Consider the following 14,090-nt stretch of genomic DNA (forward strand, 5'->3'; position numbering starts at 1 on the left):
GTGCAGATCTGTCTCATTTATGTTATTGCTCAGATAATGAGCTGTCAGAGGCTGGCTTAGGGCCCTCATGTCCCTGATTTCTGTGCCTTTACAAATGCTGAGCAGTGTAAGTGGCCTCTTAGCACAAAGGGTATGTCTACACTACACTTAAACCTGCAGCTGTCCTGTGCCAGCTGACTCAGGCTAAGGGGCTGTTTCATTGCAGTGCAGTTTGGGCTCTAGGACCCTGCAAGCTAGTAGGTTCTCAGTGCTTGGGCTCCAAACACCCCCCTGACCCCAGGAGCCTGAGTCAGATGTCCCATTGTAGTGTAGACATATCCAAGGTGATAGTAAGGAAACATACAGAGAAAGCTTTGTAGCTACTCTGTATGTTTCCTTACAGTCTCTGATCTCTGTGGCTACTGTCTTCTCCCCCGTGGATGAGTTGGGCTATTGCTATCAGCACAGGCCAGAGCTGCTTGATAGCTCCCCACCTTACCACCCTCTGCTCCAAAAATGGCAATTCTGTTCTGATCTGGCAAATAAGTGCACATTTACCTCCCTCCCTCAAAATATTCTGGAGCAGCTGTTGAGACAAATCAGTGTTGCTATCTGTTAATCTCATTGTGTGTGATGTTTGGACAGAAGTGAATACAGCACACTTGCAACTGTCTCTAATAGTAAAGATTTTAGCACTATAGCCTATGAAGAAAAATCTGAGCTGTACCCCTTAAAGCTTCAGAAGGCATGTGTAAATGTAAAGAAGCTCATTTCAATAGTCTCCTGCAATGGTAGCCTAAGGCATGTTTGAACAAAAGTAAATCTAGGCTATAGAGCCTCTGCCAGCAGAGCTAGAGCAGCTGCTGGCACAACTGTCTGTTGATGTGAGTACATCACCTCCCCAAACGGGTAGGTCAATAAACCCTCTTTCCTTGACATGGTTGGGGAGAGCCTAGCTAGGCCCTGGGGGGAGCGGTTCTCTAGAGCCCTGCCTGACACCAATACTGCCCTAACTTTGCAGAGTAGAACAGGAGTAGGCAAGCTATAGCACACCCGCTGATTTTCAGTGGCATTCACACTGCCTGGATCCTGGCCACTGGTCTAGGGGGCGGGGGGGGGTCTCTGCATTTTAATTTAAAATGAAGTTTCTTAAACACTTTAGAAACCTTATTTACATACAACAACAGTTTAGTTATAAAATATAAACTTATAGAAAGTGACCTTCTAAAAACATTAAAATGTGTGACGGGCACGCCAAACCTTAAATTAGAGTGAATAAATGAAGACTTGGCACACCACTTCTGAAAGGTTGCCGACCCCTGGGGTAGACCAAACCTCCAGCTTTTACAGCTGTCTGGCCCGACACATGGGATTACTTTGGGATCGCGGCTGCACTCCAGATTCACACCTACCTTACTCCGAAACCAGTCGAACAACCCCCACTGCGGGAAGGGGCTTCGCTTGTGCCTCTTCTGGGCTGGGGGGGGAAGCGCGGCGGGGGAGGGGAGGCTGCCTGATGTGGGGGGGACGATTCTAGCCAATGGCGGAGTGGCAGGGGGAGAAGCGTCCGGCCAATCCCAGGGCGAGGGCGGAGCCTGCGTGGAGAGAGCGCTGAGGTCAGGCCGGCCCAGGAAGTAGCTGCTGAGCACGTGGGGCTGGAAGGTAGGTGAGGAGTTGCGGCTGCAGCTCTCGCCCGGGCCCAGTGCGCTGCCCGTGTCTCCGCACCCCCAGCCTGGCTCGCAGCCGGGGTAGCGCGTGGGAGGGAGGCCGGGGTTCGTGCAGGCGCCCCGGGCCGAGTGGTAACTTGGGGTGAAAGCTCCAGCAGAACTCGGGCCTTGGGGCGGGGGATCCAGCCGCGGACTCCTTGTGTCTGAACTGGGAAAAACTCCGAGGCTGAGGGTTTGGAGAAGACCCTGAGCTACGTGCTTTCTGGGAAGGGAGATTTGAGAGCTCAGAAATGAGATATAGGGGGATGGGGTTTAACCAGAGTCGCCTTAGAAGGCTTAGAAGGGGGAGTGTGTTAGATCGGTGGTTCTCAACCTTCCTAGACTGCCCTGTCAGGAGACTGACTTGTCTAACCTACCCCCAAGTTTCACCTCACTTAAAAACTCCTAGCTTACAAAATCAGACCTAAAAATACAGAAGTGTCACAGTACACAGAAACATTGCTGACTCTCTGATTTTTTTACAATATAATTATAAAATAAATCAATTGGAATATAAATTATTGTACTTGGTTTTCAATGTATGGTATATAGAGCAGTATAAACAGCTTATTATATGAAATTTTAGTTTGTACTAACTTTGCTAGTGCTTTTTATGTAGCCTGTTGTAAAACTAGGCAAATATCTAGATGAATTGAAATATCCCCAGGAAGCCTTCTGTGTAACCCCAGGGGTACATGGACCCCTGGTTGAGAACCACTGTGTTAGAGAGACTGAGACAGGCAATTGGAAGAACTGCTGTCCTAAAGGAATCACCCCAGAGGTTGCCATGCTATATGGGTAAATGTGTGTGTGTGGAGGGAGTCTGTTCTGTTTTCTTTTATCTCATTTTCCTTCCTTCCTTTTCCTTCACTTACTTCACAGGGTGAACAGTACTATGGGGCGCAAACTTGATGTACTGAGGAAGGAAAAACGCGGCCCAGGGCGCAAAGCCCGCAAACAGAAGGGAGCAGAGGTAGAATTAGCCAAATTTCTTCCCCCAGGTAAGTGTCTTTGTTTCCGTATCCTTTTCTACATTTTCTGCACATGCATGCACTTCCCACACGCAATCACACCTGTAAGGGCTTTTAAATAAGGACATCATCCTATTGTTTGTCCTCCTTCTGTTACCAGTTTCTTAATTATCTTTCATCTTTGTTTGTTTCTAGCTACTAATAACAGTGGAAACAAATTATCCAGCCATGCACGAAAAAGGTAAGTGTACAAATACATGAATTAATTTCTCCTCTAGAGAGGATAGAATCCAGGGTACTATTTGCAATCTGGCAGACCCAAGTCAGAAGGGGTTGTTAGGCTCTCTGACGTCAGAGGGTTTTTCTGTTCATTTATTCTTTTTGTTCACCTGTCCATGTGTTTTCAGGGCTGCAAAGAGACGAATGGGGTCAGGAAAAACCCAAGCTAGGAAAAATCTGCTTCAGCTAAAGAAGACAACAGATAAGGGGGAGATGGATGGCACCAGCACAAGTATGTGTTTAATGAGTTGACTTCAATCATTTAAAAGCATTTTTCTAATGAAGAGTTCCGGATGTTCTAAATTCTTAATCTCACTTTCGTCCCCAGCTGTGAGCAGAGTAGGAGTCTGGCATAGCTTGAGTCGTTTTAAGCAGTGGACATCTCTTTCAACTGCCCCCACCTGACCTCCAGGGTGTTGTGGGCATCTTTAGTAGCCAGGGTTTTAAACACATACATTGCACAGGACTAAGAAGCGCCTTGTAACCACCATAACTTAATTTTGGCTCAAATTAAATTTTGTAAAACCTGGATTTTTAAAACTGTCTCTCCTCAGTTGCACTGAGAGCAAGCACATCAGACTTATTTTCTGCTTTCTATGCAGGTTCCCCATAAAATACAGCTTCAGATGCAATGATCTTAGTCTTTGACCTCAGGGTGCACAATAACCTGGGCTCAGGATACACTGAAGGATCTGGGAATTTTTGGGGTCTAATCCAAAAGTGTAGAGAGAAATCTTCACAGATCCAAGAACCACTTAGTAATGAGGAGAATGAAGAGTTTGTGTTTATGGCAGTGCCAAAGGGTATGTCTATGCTGCAGCTGCAAGTGAGCCTCCCAGCCCAGGTAGACAGAGCAGTGCTAGCTCTGCTCACTCTTGCTCGCTAAAAATAGCAGCATAAATATTACAGCACAGATGGTGGCTCAGGCTAACCCCCCAAGTCAGAACCTGCCCGTCCTCCTGGGTCCAAGCTTGGGTGGTGGCTCTGAGCCTCTGTCCGTGCTGCTATGTGTATGCTGCTATTTTTACTTGAGCCTAGGCTGGCAGGCACACTCCCAGCTGCAGTGTAGACATATCCTGAAGGTCCCACCCAAGATTACAACCTCATTGTGCTAAACACTGCACTAACATAGTGAAAGGCACTCCCTGACTCTGAGATTACAATCTAAACAGATGACATGAACAAAAATACTGTGATCTCTATTTTACATTTGGAAATTGAGACCGGTTCAGAGACGCATAGTCTGGTGATGTCAGGAACTGAACCCAGATCTGCAGAGTCCCAATCCAGCGCCGCCTTCTACAAGACCATCCTTACCATAACTACTGTAAACCTCACTATTTTCCATTACAAGTATAGGACATGCTTCTGTGGCCTGCCTTCACTAATACAAACTCATACCACATCATAGATTTAAAAAACAAAAGGAAGGGTTCCCCCTTGGAAAAGGGGAAGGAATGGAGAAAGGAACAACTAAGTGTAACCATTGTTAGCTGCTCCACATAACGCATTGTGAAAGGTGCTCTGGTGTCATGCTGGTGTAGCATAAGAATTGAACTTGGAAACAAGCAAGAGAAATATCATAACAAATAAATAGAATTTTAAAGTCAGTATTAGACCTGTGAAAAACGGATGTGTATCATAAATCCCCATTGACTGTATGTGAGGAAACTGAGGTACAGAGAATTAATTGGCCCATCTAGCTAGAAGTTACAATCCAGAATTCCCATCCCTCTTATTTTGCATTGAACAGGACAAGATGCTTTTGGGGGTTGTTACAAATCATTAACCTTTTCTTCTGCCTGCAGCTGCAGAGCAGCCATCACCACAGAAAGGAGGAAAATGCAGGGGGCCAGCAGAAGGAGCCTCTCAGCACCCTCAGCTTGGGTGCAGTGACAGCTGCTCACTTTCACTAACTCCAGCCAAGAGATCACAGCCTGCTAGGGATAATGAAGAAGAGCGTTTGAAGTCCAGTGAAAGCGAGGGAGATGAAGATGTGGATGCCTGGGAGAGCATGGGGGAAGACGGGAGCAATGAGGAGATGGTGGATGATTATGGAGCCTCGTCCTCTGAGGAAGAGGAGGTAGGAGCTCCTGACTTGCATGTTACACTTGAGACTTTCCCAGCTGGGGGTAGTGTGGGACTCAGACATCATGACCTTATCACTGAGATGGAGGAGGCCTGGGATGGGTGGGAGGAGTTGAAAGACTTTATCCCCATGGGAGAGAGACTTCAAGAGTGGAGATGGGTCCAAGCATAGAATACTTAATCCTGCCTTCACCTGCTGCTGGTCTGTATGTGCTCTCGCATAGAGTGAGTGGGTTTTACAGGGGCAGGAATGGGGGTGGCAGGGAGTTGCCATCTGATGCCATAGTTTCATTAACTCTCCCATGGCTCTCTTAGCTGCTGCCCATCGAACAAGCTGCCCGGAAGCAGAAGTCTGGCAGGTGAGGTTTTCAGGAGCTGGAGGCCAGCAGGTTCTCTCCTAGGCTGGGGTGAGGCTGTCTCTTCCATCATCCCTCCTCTCTCCCCCTCCCCCCCCCGTTTCTAGCATGCCTAGATTCCAAGGCCAGAAGGGACCATGGTCATGTAGTCTGACCCCCTGTGTTAACACAGGCCAGAGAACTTCCCCAAAATAATTCTGAGAGCATGTTCCTTAGGCAAACGTCCAGTCTTAATTTAAAAATAGTTAGTGGTGGAGAATCCACCACGACTCTTGCTAAAGTGTTCCAGTGACTAATTATTCTCACCATTAAAATGTACTCATTTCCCATCTAGATTTCTCTAGCTTCAGCTTCCAGCCACTTGACTGTGCTATGCCTTTCTCTGCTAGCTTGAAGAGCCCATTTTTACATATTTGTTCCCCCTGTAGGTATTTATAGACTGTAATCAAGTCACCCCTTAACTGTCTCTTTGAGCCTACGTATTTAGCTTAATTAATCAATAGAAGGCAGGTTTTCTAATCCTTGCATCATTCTCACGTCTCTTCTGAACCCTCTCCAATTTATCAGCATCCTTCTGGAATTGTGGGTACCAGAATGGACACTTCTCTGCTTACATGGGGGGAGGGCGAGGATGAAGGTTCCCATGCGTAAATGCAAACCCTTCCCTCTCTTATGCTCAGGGAGGGTCTCAGTGAGGATGACAGTGAAGAAGAGGAGGAGCGGGTGAGCAGCCGAAGCAAGGGGCAGGAGGAAGAGGAGGACGCAGACCTGCAGCTCAATATGGAGATAGACGAGCAATTTGTGTTACCCAGTGGTGAGGAGACTGAGAGAGAGAATATCCTTCCCTCTAACGTGTGTGGTGCACATAAACTGTGTACACAACGCAGATGAGCACCAACACTCTTGCACAGAACCATGTTGGGTTGTACATGTGTGTTGCATAGAGGAGGTGTATTGGTTATGATAGGCTGCACTAGTGTATCACAGGAGCCATATCACCTGCATGTGTTAGATTGCACTTGTGTGTGATTGGGGGGAGAGGGGAACTAGCACACTCCAGCATAACAGCAAAGGCATTTGGGATGCCATATGTGTAGCCTGAAAGTCATGCACTAGAGGCAGCTGTGCACGGCATGGCTTGGTATGCACACAATATTCACATCTGAGCAATGCCCAGGGTCGTGTGACTCTTTCTTGATTCCTTAACTGCCTCATTACCTGCTGAGCCACCTGACCTGCACCTCATTCATCAGCGTATCAAGGACAATGTGGAGGTGCTGCAGGACTTCAGGGTCAAGCGGGAGGCGGGACGTGCCCGGCAGGAGTACCTCGCATTGCTACGCCAGGACCTTGCTGCCTACTATTCCTACAGTGACTTCTTGCTTAAGAAGCTCATGGAGCTCTTCCCTCTCCCTGAGGTATGAACCCTGCCCAGGTCCAGGTTTGCTTCTGGTTCTTCTTCACACAGCGTACAGTCAACTTGTGGAACTCCTTACCTGAGGAGGTTATGAAGGCTAAGACTATAACAATGTTTAAAAGGGAACTGGATAAATTCATGGTGGCTAAGTCCATAAATGGCTATTAGCCAGGATGGGTAAAGAATGGTGTCCCTAGCCTCTGTTCGTCAGAGGATGGAGATGGATGGCAGGAGAGAGATCACTTGATCATTGCCTGTTAGCTTCACTCCCTCTGGGGCACCTGGCATTGGCCACTGTCAGTAGGCAGATACTGGGCTAGATGGACCTTTGGTCTGACCTGGTATGGCCGTTCTTATATTCTTATGATTCACCCAGCCTACGTCCACACTGACTGGTGTTCACCCGTCTGCCCTCCCAGTTCCCAGATATGGATCTGGCTTCCTTGCTGCCTTCCCTTGTTCTTTATCTCATTTTCTTTTCTCCCCTTCCTCCCCTGGTGAATAGCTACGGTACCCGTATTTAAGAAAACAGGAAGAAAGTAACCCCGGGCAGTTACAGACCTTGTAGTCTGACCTTAGTAGCATGCAGGGCTTTAGACCAAATTGTGAAGAAAAGAATAATTAAATTTATCTAAATAGATCTAATATATCTGGGCTTTGGTAGACTGTTTGACACAGTACCACATGGAACATTCCTAGTCAAATTAGGAAGGATGAGGAATCAGTGCAAGCACTGTCAGATGGATAAGGAACTGGCTAAAGCAGAGAAGGCAACAAGTTATGCTGAAAGGTGAACTATTGGACTGGATGGAGGAACTGATGGAGTTCCTCAAGGATTGGTTTTGGGACCTCGTATTTAATATTTTTATTAATGACTTTGGCACAAAAAATTAGTGCTAATGAAATTTGCTGCTGCTAAAGTTGAGAGACATGATCAATACAGAGGAGGTTCACAATATCATACAGGAACAGGATGACCTTAAAAACTGGAGTAACAGAAACGGGAGGAAATTTAATAGCACAAAGTGCAAGTTCATGCACATAGGGTCTGCTATTAGCTGGGTGCTCATCAGTTGGAAGCAACAGAGGAGGAGAGCGACTTGGGCTTATGGGCCAATCACAGGTGACTGAGCCACCAACATGATGCGGCTGTGAAAAAGGCTAGGATGTGAGGGAAGGCATTTCCAGTAAAGAAGTGTTAATGCCATTATACAAGGCACTAGTGAGACCTCATTTGGAATGTTGTGTACAGTTCTAGTCTCTCGTGTTCAACAAAGCTGAATTTAAACGGGGAATGGAGGGCTTGTCTTATGAGCGGAAACTGGAGGAGTTTGGCTTGTTAGCAAAACAAAGGCTGAGGGGATCTGATAGCGCTATACATCTACATAGGGGGTAGACACCAGAGAGGGTGAAGAGCTATTTAAGTTAAAGGACAATGTTGGCACAAAAACAAATGGATATAAACTGGACGTGAACAAATTCAAGCTGGAAATTAGAAGGCAGTTTCTAACCATCAGAGGACAGGTTCTGGAACAGATTCTAGAAGTTATGGGGGAAAACAAGAGTCGGACAAATTTATCGGTGGAATTATATGGCTGGGTGCAGGTCTTGGCAGTCCTGGAGGTTCCTTCTGGTTCATGTCCAGTGTTTCTAAAATCTCATGCTTCGAGATTTCAGCTAGTCACCTGCATGGGTCAGGAAGGGACTCCCTCCCTGGCAATGTATTCTGTTGTTTTTTTCTTCCCCTGAAGCATCAGAGATGGCCACAGCTGGAGAACGGTCAGTGGACAGGGTGGGCCAAGGCTCGGAGGTGGTATTGATCATTGTGTCTCTGGTGCTTGGCTGACTGGTTCTTGCTACATGCTCAGGGTCTAATTGATCACCTCGTGAGTTTGGGAAGAAATTTTTCCCCAGCTCAGATTAGCAGTGACCTAGCGGGAGGGAGGGTTTGTCTTCCTCTGCAGCATGTGAGTCTGGATCATTTGCCAGGATTATCTGGGTATATCTCCCAAAAATGCTTCCCTGCCACTGCACAGGCCTCAGCATTGGTGCATCTTGGTTTTTCCTGTTCTCTGCTTGTAGCACACAACAGTCTAGTCTCCTGACGGTTGTAATACTTCACTCTAATTTTGGTTGTTGGGCATAGCTTGCAAGTACTAGGACAGGTTGGTGGGTGGCCTGTTATGTACAGGAAGACAGTCTAGGTGATCTGGTGGTGTCTTCTGGCCCTAAACTCTGACTCTATTTCCAGCTGGTCAACTTCTTGGAATCTAATGAGGTTCCTCGCCCCATGACACTTCGTACCAACACGCTGAAAACACGGCGACGAGACCTGGCGCAGGTGAGCAAAGCATCATGGTCCCTCAACCTCTGTCCCAGTTATGGAGCAAAGATCTCACCCCTCTGTCTTCATCTTCAGGCTCTGATTAATCGCGGTGTGAATCTTGACCCCCTGGGGAAGTGGTCGAAAACTGGGCTTGTTGTCTACGACTCCTCTGTGCCCATTGGTGAGAAACTGACCCTCCCTTCACAGGGCTGAGCTGACTGACTCATTTTTTTGGCTGCTTCCCCTCTTCTCATGGCTCTGTTCTTCTCCTCTCCTCCACTCCCCGCCCCCCAGGTGCCACCCCTGAGTACCTGGCTGGACACTACATGCTACAAGGAGCTTCCAGCCTCCTCCCTGTCATGGCTCTGGCCCCCCAAGAGAATGAACGCATCCTGGACATGTGCTGTGCCCCAGGAGGCAAGACCAGCTACATAGGTACCTGACTGGGGTTGGGGGATGAGGGAGGGACCAGGCCCTGGAGTTTGGGAGGAGAGCCTGGGGGAAAGAGGTCTGCGGGGACGCCTGGGGACAGGGAAATAGAGGGAAGCTGGGGGATGGGTTGCCTGGTAGGAGGGGGAGACAGTGAGGGGTCCACTGGGGAAGGTGGGGGTGGGGTATTCCTGCTGCTGCTTGGGAGTGATGGGGCTGCACATTGGGTCTTGATGTAACCTTCATCCCCTGGCAGCTCAGCTGATGAAGAACACAGGTGTGATCGTGGCCAACGACAGCAGTGCTGAGCGGCTGCGCAGTGTGGTGGGGAACCTGCACCGTCTGGGAGTCACCAATGCTGTCCTGAGCCACTGCGATGGACGCCAGTTCCCCATGGTATGCAGCCACTGGGTAGTTCCATGCTTGCTGTGGCCGTCACAAGGCTTCATGGAATCCAGCTATGCTCTCCTTGACTGTATGCAACGGGTGGGTGACTCACAAGAAAGAAATGCACGTGGGGTGGGGGAGAAAGCAATGGGGCATCTCTCTTCCCCCCCCTTCCCCCCAATTTCCCCTTTTCTGTGTTGTCCCTTGTCCTTTCAATGGAATTGAGTCCAAGACCTCTGTCTCTCCACCCACCTCTAGGTGCTGGGTGGGTTTGACCGTGTCCTCCTTGATGCTCCCTGCAGTGGCACAGGTGTCATCTCTAAGGACCCTGCTGTCAAAACCAACAAGGTGAGCAGCCTGGGCGGGGGCGGCTCAGGAGAAGATGGGAAGGAGCTTGGGTGATTTGTGGTGTAGTTCAGGGGTTCTCAAACTTTTTCCTTCTGAGGTTCCCCCCCACCCCCACCCTCCGGCAACATGCTATAAAAATTCCATTGTCCACCCATGCAACAACAATTGTTTGTCAGTAGATTAAAAGCCAGGACCGAGCTGGTGTTCGGGGGCAGCAAGGGGAGCGATTGCTCAGACACAAGGAGCCCCACCAAGCTACGTTGGTTGGGCTTGGGCTTGAGCTTTCTGCCCTGGGCCCCAGTGAATTTAACACTGGCCCTGATCTCTGGTTTATTTCGGTGGACCCCCTGAAACTTGCTTGTGCCTCCCACCCCCCCTGGAGGGCCCCTGGTTGAAAACTGCTGGTGTAAGGTATAGAGTGAGATGTGAACTCGCCCGCAGGCCATGGAGGAGCGGGGCTTCTGGACTCTTGTCCTTGCACCAAGATGTCTGGATCAGAGAAACCTGAAGAAATTGACCTGTCTCCTTCGCACACACTGTTCTGGGACCAGATTTAGGGGTAGAAGTCCACCTGAGTTCTGCTACCTCACCACTGGTGGCTCGTGCTCTCATCACACCTCCATTCGCAGCAGGCATTGAGAGTGAAATGAGCTAGGCCAGGGGAAGGAGTGGATCAGCATAGCTCAAGTATTCTAACCCCCCTCTGTGTCTCTCAGGATGAGAGGGATGTCCTGCGTTGTGCTCATCTTCAGAAGGAGCTGATTCTCAGTGCTATTGACTCAGTCAATGCTGCCTCCGAGACGGGGGGCTACGTAGTGTACTGTACCTGCTCCATCATGGTTAGTTCCCTTTGGGTGCCAGGCAGCTGGCCTGTGTGCTGGGGGAGCTCTCATTCAGAGAGTCTCCACAGAGTCTGTCTCTAATGCTTGGTCTCTGGCAGGTGGAAGAGAATGAGTGGGTTGTGGATTATGCCCTGAAGAAACGCAATGTTCGGTTGGTGCCCACAGGGCTGGACTTTGGCAAGGAAGGATTCACCAGGTGTGTGTTAAGTCTCTGGGGGCGGTGGGGAGGAGCATAAGAACAGCCATACTAGGTCAGACCAAAGGTCCATACAGCCCAGTAGCCTGTCTACCGACAGTGGCCAATGCCAGGTGCCCCAGAGGGAGTGAACATAACAAGTAATGATCAAGTGATCTCTCTCCTGCCATCCATCTCCACTCTCTGACAAACAGAGGCTAGGGACACCATTCCTTACCCATCCTGGCTAATAGCCATTAATGGACTTCACCTCCATGAATTTATCCAGTTCTCTTTTAAACACTGTTATAGTCCTAGCCTTCACAACTTCCTCGGGCAAGAAGTTCCACAAGTTGACTGTGCGCTGTGTGAAGAACTTCTTTTTTTTTTTTTTTAAACCTGCTGCCCATTAATTTCATTTGGTGAACCCTAGTTCTTGTATTATGGGAACAAGTAAATAACTTTTCCTTATCCACTTTCTCCACATCACTCATGATTTTATATACCTCTATCAAATCCCCTCTTAGTCTCCCCTTTTCTAAGCTGAAAAGTCCTAGCCTCTTTAATCCCTCCTCATATGGAACTCGTTCCAAACCCCTAATCATTTTAGTTGCCCTTCTTTGAACCTTTTCTAGTGCCAGTGTATCTTTTTTGAGATGAGGAGACCACATCTGTATACAGTATTCAAGATGTGGGCGTACCATTGATTTTATATAAGGGCAATAATCTCCATCTTATTCTCTATTCCTAACATCCTGTTTGCTTTTTTGACTGCCTCTGCACCCTGCATGGATGTCTTCAGAGAACTATCCACGATGACCCCAAGATCTTTTTCCTGATTCCTTGTAGCTAAATTAGCCCCCATCGTATTGTATGTATAGTTGGGTTATTTTTTCCAATGTGCATTACTTTACATTTATCCACATGAAATTTCATTTGCTATTTTGTTGCCCAATCATTTTGAAGTTCTTCAGTCTGCTTTGGTCTTAACTATCGTGAGCAGTTTAGTATCATCTGCAAACTTTGCCACCTCACTTTTTACCCCTTTCTCCAGATGATTTATCAGGGAAGCTTGCTCTGTTTTTAACCCTCAGACTTTAATTGGGAAACTAATATTTCCTCTCTCCTTCTCTCTCCCCTCAGGTTCAAGGAGCGTCGCTTCCACCCATCCCTCAAATCCACACGGCGTTTCTACCCTCACACCCACAACATGGATGGGTTCTTCATCGCCAAGCTCAAGAAATTTTCCAATGCCATCCCCAAAATGCAGAAAGGTAACTGAACTCCAGAGCTGCTAATAATAATTGGAGATACACCAATCTTCTAGAACTGGAAGGGATCTTGAAAGGTCATCAAGTCCAGCCCCCTGCCTTCACTAGCAGGACAAAGTACTGATTTTTGCCCCAGATCCCGAAGTGCCCCCCTCAAGGATTGAACTCTCAACCCTGAGTTTGGCAGGCCAATGCTCAAACCACTGAGCTATCCCTCCCCCTTGCTCTGTTATCTTGCTTATGTACAGTGCTGGCTGGTGTGGAGCAGCAGAGAGCTTGCCATCCAGGCAGCACTGTTTGCTCACCACAACGTCATCTGCGCTTTCCTCTCTGACTCTTGTTTCTTCTTCTAGACGAGGAATCTACTGTGGAAACAGCAAGTCCAGCATCTGCTCCAGAAGTAGCTGCAGAGCCACAGCTTAAAAGGAAAAAACTTGAGAAGTTGAAAGTCATCGCGGGGCAGAAGAAGCAGCGGCAGCCCCCTTCAAAGGGAGTTTCTGTGCAAAGGCATAAGAGGCCCTTTCCCCAGCATCCAGGAGCTCGGCCACCTGCCAGGAAGCAGCACAGAGTGCACCCGAATAGACAATAAGAGGGACTGTCTCTCTGGGCTTTGGTGTCTGATTCCATGAGAGTTGCAGGGATGGGACTTGAAGGCTGAAGGTCAGGGACTCTCCAGATTCCACCCATGTAGCGTTTTTCGCCATCGTGTGCAGATGGTTGCTTTAGCAGTAAGTGTCTGGGACAACTATTACCCTTACAGAGGGAGCATTTTTTGGACTTGCAGCCCAGTGTACTTCCCCCAGCATTGGGTTGGGATGCTGGATTGATAGATCCTGATTCATTAAAGATTTATACTTTGATCAAATTCTCTCTCTCCCTGTATGTCTAAGGCAGGAATTTATTTCAGTGTAGTGTAACTGGACCCTGTAGTAAATGTTCAGCTGTAGCCACTTGTTCTTGTGCTGCACTGTGGCCTCTCCCTCTATACTTGGCTTCCATTGTTCTGTCCTCCCATCACTCTCCCTCACTACCTCTTTGCTTTGTGTCCTGCCCTTATTCTGACCCTCCTGTTTCCCAGTCTTCTGTCATCCACTCCAGTCACTTCGCCCCTCCTTCTCAAACCCTTCTCTTGTGCCCCTTCCTTTCTCTCCTGGGCCAGTGATGGGGGCTGCCTTACAGCTTGGTTCATTTGCCTCTTCATCCACCCTCTAGCTGCTGTGGCTCAATAAGTGTGGGGTAGCAAAGGGTGGAAAGGAATTGCTTCTGCTGGAAGGCTACTAACCTTCGTACAAACCCTGGCAACTGCCCTATGCCTAGCACAATTGGGTACATTGACAAACAAAATGAGGCCCAAGCTTGATGCTGCAATAGCCATCAAACAATAAATGTCAACCCTAACCCTTAAGTACACACAACAAATAAGATCTGTAGGAGTACCGTAGATGTCATGCAAGGTCAAACTGATTTGGAAGATACCTAGTAACGGAGAACTTAATTTAAGTATAGCAGTTTCACC

The 14,090-nt window shown here is 48.2% G+C and overlaps 1 protein-coding gene across 2 annotated transcripts; it reads left to right on the forward strand.

The window, feature by feature from the left end:
* The first annotated feature begins 1,608 nt into the window (after positions 1-1,608).
* On the forward strand, positions 1,609-13,439 carry NOP2 (NOP2 nucleolar protein). Of its 2 annotated transcripts, XM_075071506.1 has the most exons (17): positions 1,609-1,641; positions 2,568-2,686; positions 2,852-2,897; positions 3,064-3,167; positions 4,744-5,018; positions 5,339-5,382; positions 6,060-6,214; positions 6,598-6,797; positions 9,048-9,137; positions 9,216-9,303; positions 9,417-9,557; positions 9,808-9,947; positions 10,197-10,286; positions 11,003-11,125; positions 11,227-11,324; positions 12,447-12,577; positions 12,928-13,439. In XM_075071506.1, the coding sequence occupies exons 2-17, from the start codon at positions 2,581-2,583 to the stop codon at positions 13,161-13,163; spliced, it is 2,067 nt and encodes a 688-aa protein (XP_074927607.1). In that variant the 5' UTR covers positions 1,609-1,641; positions 2,568-2,580; the 3' UTR covers positions 13,164-13,439. The 2 variants fall into 2 exon arrangements, with proteins under 2 accessions (XP_074927607.1, XP_032657669.2); XM_032801778.2 differs by lacking the exon at positions 1,609-1,641 and having other exon boundaries at positions 2,389-2,686.
* Positions 13,440-14,090: the final 651 nt, after the last annotated feature.

This window comes from Chelonoidis abingdonii, chromosome 1, assembly GCF_003597395.2.
Source record: "Chelonoidis abingdonii isolate Lonesome George chromosome 1, CheloAbing_2.0, whole genome shotgun sequence".
Classification (NCBI taxonomy): domain Eukaryota; kingdom Metazoa; phylum Chordata; order Testudines; family Testudinidae; genus Chelonoidis; species Chelonoidis abingdonii.